The sequence below is a fragment of the Alosa alosa genome, chromosome 8 (genome assembly GCF_017589495.1).
Source record: "Alosa alosa isolate M-15738 ecotype Scorff River chromosome 8, AALO_Geno_1.1, whole genome shotgun sequence".
NCBI lineage: Eukaryota > Metazoa > Chordata > Actinopteri > Clupeiformes > Clupeidae > Alosa > Alosa alosa.
Genome location: NC_063196.1, coordinates 19,385,277 through 19,395,371, shown reverse-complemented (window position 1 = coordinate 19,395,371; position 10,095 = coordinate 19,385,277). Strand labels below are relative to the sequence as shown.

General features: G+C 42.5%; 1 protein-coding gene across 1 annotated transcript in view; it reads right to left on the bottom strand.

The window, feature by feature from the left end:
* LOC125299370 (cytospin-A-like) overlaps window positions 1-6,245 on the bottom strand; it is a 23,657-nt gene extending 17,412 nt beyond the window's left edge. The window contains exons 1-4 of the mRNA XM_048250619.1: window positions 6,050-6,245; window positions 3,515-3,616; window positions 2,056-2,529; window positions 736-809 (exon numbers count right to left, since the gene is read on the bottom strand). Of these exons, the coding sequence (XP_048106576.1) occupies window positions 736-809; window positions 2,056-2,529; window positions 3,515-3,554 (588 nt within the window). The 5' untranslated portion in view covers window positions 3,555-3,616; window positions 6,050-6,245. The remainder of the gene's footprint in view (window positions 1-735; window positions 810-2,055; window positions 2,530-3,514; window positions 3,617-6,049) is intronic.
* Between the last annotated feature and the right edge of the window lie 3,850 nt (window positions 6,246-10,095).

Sequence of the window (10,095 nt, the reverse complement as noted above, 5' to 3'; positions counted from 1 at the left end):
ACAAATGGGGTAGCCTATTGCTTCAATTTGCTTGCCATAATTGTAATGAAAAAATATATTACTAGTAGTAAAATATTCAAATATTTAGTGTTAACCTTACTCAGCACTGAAACCTGTCAAACGTCTTTCAAAGTCCTTCATCACATGAATCAAGATTAAAATAATTTAATTTCTGAACACCACAAAGTCAGACCTCAGCACCTTTTTTTTAATGTAAGATTGTTCTTAGGTCACATATCAATCAAATCATAACAACTGCAATGGTAGGCCTACTGTTTTTAAAATCATGTGTAGTAGGCCTAAGTGTAAATACGTGTGTCTAAACATGCTTTAATGAGCTTACACTTTAATGAGCTGAATTTGAGCTTACAGTTCTTTGACCAACCTATGTGTTTTATGTTAACTTACTTAAATAGATAGCCTACTTTAGCTTAGTCCTCAGATAGAGGAGGGTTGCTGCTTGCTTGCTGCTGGTATTTCTGTCCCTCCGAAACTGCATTTAAATGGTATGTTTAGCAGCCAGAATTTAAAAATGTCCAGGGGGAGAAATCCCGAAAAAAATTGCCTGATTGTGCCCCCCCTGAATTTTGGCTTGCATGATGCCCCTGTGTGTGTGTGTGTGTGTGTGTGTGTGTGCCATGAGTAATGTGCTCTGTGTGTGTGCGTGTATGGTGTGTGTGTGTGTGTGAGAGAGAGTATTGTGCTGTGGTGGAGAAGTGTAAAATGACCTCTGACCTCTAGAGTCCTCTTGAGGCTCTGAACCTCCTCTATGAACTCTGCCCTCTCCAGCACCAGTCTCTTTAGAACACCTAAAAAACACACACACAAATACACAGCTACTCAAACGCACATATGACTAAAGTTCACACCAAACTACACAGAAACACTAACACGTATGTGACACACACAGACACATACATACAGTCGGCAACTAGTCATAATCGTGGTTACCGCCCCCAGTTGCCGTGGTTACTGTGGCTGAAAAGCCCCCGAGGGGGAAAACATTTGTTTCGATTGCATGTAATCTAATGGAGGTGCACCGGCTTGAGTACAGAAAGCACCTATAAAAATATTAAATCTTTTAGCAAACATCACTAAACGGCACAAACACGTTTCAACTGAGAGTTATCTGTGTGTCAAGGAGGTTAAGGGTAACATTAAGTTCCCTCATTTTGCTAATTCCAGTTAAACGGCCAGAACTGTCTCGAGTGTACTCATTGTAGAACTGCTTTCAATGGCCGGACTGTGTAGCTCGGTTTAGCAAGCTAACCCTTTTGCCTTAACATCACATACTCTTAAGTTGCATCTGAATTTATTCTCACATGAATGCACATTCCCTACAATGGCCGTGGGAATGGTTTTAACAAGTAATGTGTACCAGTTGGTTATGTTACACTGACGATATAAAGTTAGCCAGTTAGCAACCTAATGATGCTACCATTGAATATAGCTTCCAGAGAAATTTGTCGTCAACATTGGGCAATCGAGGGTGAATTAAGTTGTTAGCATACACTGGGCAGTTAAGTAAACACAATTCCTTCAAATTATTGTGTTCAGAAACAAGCAGAACTCCACCTGAATGTAAAACGAATGTATAAAGTCTAACTGTTAGCTAGTTCGCCCATTGACTTCCATTGTGTGAGATTAGCATGCTTTCCCCCTCGTGGGGGGCGGTAACCTTTCCGAACGTCTTAACCGACTGTATCTTTAGTAGCCCTTTGTAAAAGCTTTAAAACTTATCCAGACCATTTCACTTCTGCTGTGGCCCCTATGTTGTCTTTATGATGGCTATGTGTGTGTTTGTAAAACAGGGATGGTGTGCTAAACACCTTAATCTAAACTAGACTGAGTGCTGAATCCTCCCAACAGTAAATATAAGTTCAGAATTAAGGACAGCACTCAGCCTTTTTAAACAGCCTTTTCAAACTGTTTTATATACTGAAGAAGGGCACCTGGGCTGAAATGTCAATGTGGAACGATTAGAAAGAACTTACATATGTGTGTGTCTGTGACATAAATTAAAGTAACAGAACGAAGCAAGTAAATGAGTCTTACCTAAGACCTCGACTACGCCGTCCTGCCCGGTGCAGATGCCCAGCACTGCCCGGTGCTGCTCCAGCAGCTGCAGGAGTGCCATGGCCACACCCTCCGTCATCATGCCCTCCATGACCCCACCACCCATCTCCATGGCACCAGTGACCACTCTCTCCGGAGGCTCACCGATGACGCTTCTGGATGCGGCCCCTGCCGGACTCCTCCCCTCTGGCCAGACAAGGGGAAGTGGACCAACCTCCGCCCGGGGAGAGGCGCTGCCCCAGTCCGTAGATGGCTCCAATGCGGCGGCAGCGGCTTCTTCAGCCAGCAGGGCATCCTCCGCCTGGCTTAGGGAGGCTGTCGCCGGGGCAACCCCAGATGCGGTCTCCGTGGGCGACGGCGGAGCGGAGAAGGAGAGGGACGGCCGGGACATCCCTGGGAGGTCCGGCGCACTGGGGGAGGAGGGAGGGGTCTGGAAGAAATCAAAGTGCGATCCTGGAACAGAGGAGAGATACGTGCTGAATGGCTGAGAAAGCGACAGGGAAAGACAGACACTACTGAGGCTATAGCACTTTAGATGGCGCTCCAACATGCAGAGCATCTGTATGCATTTTAAAACCAAACAAGGCTGGCGCCCGAGATGCTTACCTGACCTTACTGTTATTAAGAAAGCCCCGCCGGTGAACTAAAAACACTCTCAGCCCTGCTGTATACAGACAGCTTACTACTAAACAGAGGAGACCACAGCCAATAAACACACCCATTACAGCAACACAGAACACACACCCAACCAGCAGGTAACCTAGCAGTCTTCTCTATCTCTCTCTCCTTCACTCTCTCATACACACCTCTTCTCTCTCTCTCTCTCCTTCACTCTCTTCACTCTCTTATACTCTTCTCCCAAGCAGCCTGTGTGCCTAGCTGCTTGTCCCTTAAAGCTGCATGAGTTTGCTGAGTCATCGTTTGCCTGGGAGAGCATGAGCTACTGCAGCCAGTCTGTGAGTGGCAGAGACTATCCCTGCATCCCTCCTACTCAATACAAATACAAGTGTCTCCCCTAGCGATGTAAACACACACACAGACGCTCCGCTGGTTTAGACAAAGGGCAGGTAATATCCCATTGTGCATTGTGTAGTGCCCCTCCTCAAATGGCATGCCACGCAGAGACAGCTGGTAGAGTGCAGAGAGCGCTTAACACGCTACAGTGAATACAGAGAGTCTCCTCTGGTCTTCTCAGCAAAATCTTGTACACAGCTTGTGTGTGTGTGTGTGTGTGTGTGTGTCTGTGTGTGTGTGTTTGATAGATAGATACTTTATCGATCCCCAAGGGTTTGTGTGTGTGTGTGTGTGTGTGTGTGTATGCTCCTGCAGTGTGTCATATTAAGCGTGTTGCTTTGAATACTAATACACATGATATATAATAGGTATATCATAGGTATATTTATAAGTGTTAGAGTATATGAATTTGACTTTTAGTTACCTGAGGGGCCAAAGCCATCCTTTCCAGCGAAATTACCCATGAGTCCCTGCAACAAAAGTGGTAAGGTTCAACTGGGTACTTCTTGCCTGGTGCTCTGCTGTCCTAAATACATGTACAAACATGCACAAACACATAAACATACAAATATGACTCATTAAAACATTTCATAAGCTCAAGGAATTAGTTAAGATGCCCGATTGGTTAATTTACAAGTTAAATAAAATACATTCCTGCCCTATTCTGCATTCTTTTCTCAGACCTCACTTAGAGACCTGCCAAAACTGTAGCACGCGTTTAACAGATTGATACATAGGCTGGACACGATATGTGTGTAACCGAGGTGAAGTTAGTTTGATATTTGATATTCGGATATTCGACAGATATTCAAAAAAAAAATTATGCGGCCGGTTTCACCCTGTGTTTGCAGACAATGTACAAACAGATGACCTGTCTACTTGCTCCCAGCCGACTTTAGGGACCGTCTAAAAAGTATCTTCTGAATTACCTTCATAGTCTTTTTTGTCAATAGCTTTGACATCATGTGACCTAGTGACTCCAAACCAATTAAAAATAGTTATCCTATATGGGACTCATCAGACACACCTCTTTTTATAGAAACTATATGCACACAGTATTTTATATGAATATTTTAAAGAAAATACCTTATTTCCCATAAGGAATGGTCTCATACATTCTGACCTACAAGACTGTAATTCTGGTTACTAGGGTGATCTGCTGAGTAATATCATTCAGCAAAACACGAGAGCCTGAAGTTTAACGGGGTAGACAAGGGAAACGTTGGGTGGATCGTAATGCCAATTATGCTGATTGAACAGAAAAGTTGCTGAGAAAGGTGTCTTTATGATTAGGTTCAGTTTCACTTGCGCAGACGCATAGACATTGAATGAGCGCTCACATTACTACCCCCCAATTGTAGGCTATGCATCTTTATTTGATCACACACAATTAAGGAATATTTCCTAATCTGGAAAATGTTACGTTTTTTCCGGCCACCGGTTCATTAATAGTCTAGGCTACCATTCATTTGTGCCGCAAATGATCAGATGTGTGACAGAAGCATGGGCATAGACTGTAACTTCGCTGATCCGCGGATAGCAATCTCATCGGAGAGGAGGCCCTAACGCTGCAGATAACAGACAGAGAAAGGCACAGAACACAGTTGCATGTACAATGTCGCCATGGGTCTGGTGAATATAGCCTACCGAATGCAGATGGCTACAAGCTCACGCTTTGCCTGGTCTAGACTAAAAGCTTATGTTTCTAAGAATGCACGAAGCTCCAGAATCTTTGGTAGCAACCCAGCCCCTGGTAAAACAAACGCGGTTTGTCAGAGAGAAAAAAACTGATCATAAAATGTATCGTAAAAGGAACGATGGTGTTGTAGAAATGTAGCGGAGTAAAAGTACAGATAATTGCTGTAAAATGTAACGAAGTAAAAGTCAAAAGTATGCACTATACATTTTACTTAAGTAAAGTACAAATACGTGGAAAATTTACTTAAGTACAGTAACGAAGTATTTGTACTTCGTTACATTCCACCACTGCCAATGAGTCCCATATAGGATAACTATTCTGCATTGGTTTGGAGTCACTAGGTGACTAGGTCACATGGCTTGGGAGGTATTGAAAAAAAGGAGACCGTTTCTTATGGGAAATAATGTATTTTCTTTAAAATATTCATATAAAATACAGTGTGCATACAGTGACTATAAAAAGAGGTGTGTCTGATGAGTCCCATATAGGATAACTATTTTTAATTGGTTTGGAGTCACTAGGTCACATGATGTCAAAGCTATTGACAAAAAAGACTATGAAGGTAATTCAGAAGGTACTTTTTAGACGGTCCCTAAGGTCGGCTGGGAGCAAGTAGACAGGTCATCTGTTTGTACATTGTCTGCAAACACGGGGTGAAACCGGCCGCATAATTTTTTTTTTGAATATCTGTCGAATATCCGAATATCAAATTTCAAACTAACTTCACCTCGGTATCAGAGTCTCATTATTCATGAATATATCTGAGCTTGAAACGCCTAAAGCCTAGGGGTAACAAAAATTGTAGATTGGTGTAGCAGTCTTCTGCGGTCTTTGCAGAAGAATTTCTTAACCGGGTTTACTGCGTCTCCAAGCTTTATGAAGTCAGGTGCCATCGCAATATTCAGGATAAACTCACACTCGTCCTGTGTGCGAGGACGATAAGATCCACCTTCTTGGATTATTATTCGGGATCTATTTATAGATTTGTTATTCCAGATCATCCCAACCGCAGCGTCAAGTGTACCTATGCAGTACAGGTAATCATGCTGAAAAATGCTGCTGCCAATGGCTGTCACAGCTACCAGTCGTGATTCTAAAATGCACAAGATCCCATACTGAATTTCGGTGATGTGACGTTCGGGCTATTCAATTATCCTCCCAGTCCGAGGAAAAAACGCACATGTCTCATAGGCTACATCAATTGATCGTTTGCTCTACCGCACACCTTCAGACTTATTCTGTTCAAGTTCATTTACTCACCTCTGAAGAGGGAAGGCTTTCACTTTTCCGCCGGACGTTGTGTGAGGGCGCTCATATTCTATGATTCTATGATGAGTCTCTCTAGTCCTGCTCTCTCCATCTATATAATATGAACAGGACAGACAACACCTTCCACTCCCCAAAGTCAGTAACCAGCTCAGTGACTATAACCACACGCTAGTTGGCTACAGTGGAGATCTCAGCACTCGGCATCACACGTGGACGCATGTGGTGCACACGCGCGGAAAGCCGTCCCAATTGCAGCTCTGCCTGCCCTGCACGTCAACAGACGGTAACGGCATGATATGGCTGCGCCTTTTCATCTCGCCTTCAGTGTACATGTACCATAGAGTAAATAAAATTCCTATTGACATAATCCACTCTAAAGAGCAATAAAAGTCTGTGCATCATGCGGGCTTATTATTACCATTGTCAAATAGGATTCTAGGTTAGAGAAGAGATGGATGATGGGTGCAGTGGGAACATCTACTGCACGTCTCATGGACAGACACCAACACAAAACGGACAAAGCTCTTAGGGCAGGATGGCATGCACAATGGATGCTGTGGTAAGATGGATGTGGAGAAAGAAAAAGGGTATAGGCTATAATTAATAAGGGACATTCAGACACGCATTTTCACTCAACATTGAGTCATATGCAGGGGCGTCGCTAGCTACATTCGGGGCTAGAGCCCAGAACTTAGAGACCTTTTTGTTCGGGGGTTTTTTTGAAAATCGGGCTGATGAACATGCAATTTTAACCTACTTTGAGAATGAGAAGGAAGGCCACTTGTAATGACACGTCACGGCATTCTGAATATTTTGATGTTTAAAGACCGTGTAAGGAGAACGTCTCTTCTGCCAAAGTGCACCAGATACAACACCCAAAATATGACATTAAAATAGCCTGTAGAATAAACATCGTCATGCACCTCTGTCAAGTGCACAGGTGTGAGCGTTCGTCTCGGGATAAACATTTGGACGTCATCCCCTTCAATTAATGGGCTGCATGGGCGTAGATTTAGGGTGGGACGCTAAGGACTAGTCCTAATCAAAATTTTAAGATGACAAAATTGTCCCCAACAATATTTTAGCGAACTTATTTGTACTGCTGATCATTCCGACAGCCAGCACGACAATACAAGAAACGTCAGGGTTATCTGACACGCAGGCTACACGCATGGAGAATGCCAATGCACAGGCTACTTTGCAGTGGCAGTCAAGCGAGCAGGTGTGTCAACGACAACGGTAAGTTACCAGGGCTGTCTGCCAATACATACCCCATAAAAGGCCAACGTAAAACATTTTGATATTGAATTTGACTGACAGAGCTGTCAATTCGGCAGCCGTGACCTAGGCTACTGGTTAGCGCTTCGGACTTGTAACCGGAGGGTTGCCGATTCGAACCCCGACCCCTCATTGCTACCCAAGCGCTGCTGTTGTTGCAGGCAGCTCACTGCGCCGGGATTAGTGTGTGCTTCACCTCACTGTGTGCTGAGTGTTTCACTAATTCACGGATTGGGATAAATGCAGAGATTAAAATATACTTATACTTACAATTAACCACATTATAATCAATAGGCCAAAATCATAATTGTGTATCTGTGCCGAATTTCGTAATTCAAGTCCAGTGTAGAACTGAATAAGAAAATCATAAGGCTGTATATCTTGAACTTCCAGTATGTGAGAAACTTGACTTGCCTTAATATCTCCAACCTCAAGTATGCAGCTAATAAGGAAATATAATTGTTATTTAATTAAACAAGGTGAACTTCTCCCCACTGTGCAATGCAGAAAAGGATGCTACAAGGAAGGGAATTCAAACACACTCAACACCTTTACCATCTATTGATGTCATTGTGGTTCATTGAGATATCTGACATTTTTTCTGTTAATTGGCTTGGATACAAAAGGACATTGTTGCCTTTGTCGGTGTCCTTATGTGAACTTGCACAGGTAACCTTGCTCATCTTTAGTTGAGTACGACTTCACACCAGTGCTTCAGGGCAGCCGTGGCCTACTGGTTAGCGCTTCGGACCTGTGACCGGAGGGTTGCCGGTTCAAACCCCGATCAGTAGGCACGGCCCTTGAGCAAGGCACCTAACCCCTCACTGCTCCCTGAGCGCCGCTGTTGTTGCAGGCAGCTTACTGCGCCGTGATTAGTGGGTACCTCACTGTGTGCTGAGTGTGTTTCACTAATTCACAGATTGGGATAAATGCAGAGACCAAATTTCCCTCACGGGATCAAAAGAGTATTTATACTTATACTTATACTTCAGACCAGAGCTGATGCTTAAGCAAAGGCCGTCACTGAAAAGCTGTGAATGTCGTTCAACACAGCTGTTCTCACATTAGCTGATTGCGATAAACATTAACCATTGTTGCCTAATTACCAATTATTCACCAAGTAGTAACTTTTTTTAGTGTTTTTCACATAGTATTTTGCAGTATTTTTAAAATACAAAAATACACACCAATAAAGTATTTTGATACAAAATACAGAGCCATTTCCTTCAACCCAATAAAATAAAAATTACAAAATACTATTTTGTATTTGAAATACATATTACATGTTTCAGAAATCTTTACATGTCTAAGTTTTGGGTTGCAATATACAGGTAGTGGTAGTCTGTTAGGTAGTCTGTTAATTTTAATGAGTAGGCCTAAGCCTAAAGTTACAGCATTTCTATCACAATTGACCAGACTTTGACCTTTGGTCTGCTTTTAACAAAATTCTGGCTATGATTGTTCCTTGTATTGCATCATGAGCCATCACTGTGCCTATTGCATTCTACTGTTGTTAGCCTTAAGCCTAGCTCCGTCATTATGTTATACCACTTCACCCTCCATTAGAAGTGCAATGAGCTGCATTGAGCATAATAAACTGCATTTAGAATTCCAAATTCATATTTCTAGATATTTTGGTGAAAGTAACTCAAAAGTAATACAATAGTAGTGTAATGCCTTACAATTCAGATATATATTATAATGTAACAAATTATTTTGAAATGACAGTAATGAGTAATACATAATACGATTTTGAAGTAACTTGCCCAACACTGATGACAACCATTACTTTCTATGTATGAGGGTGTGTGGAGGGTCAATCAAATTCTATGATTGCCACTGATGTGAATGATCTCACAAATCACACAAACCAAATCAAGTTTTTAAAAAAATCGCAAAAGTATCGAAATTGAGATTCTTCACTTAGTATTGGTATTGAAACACTAATGTTGGTATTGTGACAACAGGAGTTAGGGATGTGTCCCTACCAAAGCTGAGACCAAACCTACGCCCTTGGCTATGGGTGCCTTGAAAGCAATGCATTTGGGTTGTGTAGGCTATCACGAACTTTTGCCCAAAGAAAAAGTTCCATTCTGTCAAAATCAAGCCCAACATGCATTGCTTGGAAGCCCCCTCAAACGAGGTCAGGTTTACCATATTTACTGCGCATGTGATTCAATAGTAAATCACGATATATTGAAACTGAGCTGATCGAAATGTCCTCCTGGGTTGCGGGAGATGATGACACACTGTGAGTTTCCACTTCTTGTCCATGCTCTGCCCTTTTTTTTCTCTAAAGAAACTTCTAATATCCATTTGTCCTTCTGTACACTTATTTCGCTAAGGCTAGTTAGTGAAACACGAAACAGCAATGCGTAATAGCGTAGAGGAGAATTGAAATCGCAACATTTTGCAACAAATGATTCTAAACCTTCCCAGATCACGTCAGATTTTCTTGCGCTCCTGTTAATGCACACAATGGACACAAACACATAAGTCTCTTTTACGGGGCTATTTATTATGACCGCCGCGCAGCGAAGCGGCGGTCATATAGGTTTAGTCAGATTTTTTTTTTTTTTTTTTTTTTTTTTTTTTTTTTTCGCATGTCCAAATTTCCGTCAATGATTCCCGGGACACTGAAAGACCGGGGTAGACAAAACTTGGTGGGCATGTAACCCCATATGGATAGCATGGAACCATCGTTTTTCGTTTTGATCTGTAGCCCCCACGCTGGACTGCACCCCCCGAAAGGAGGGTAG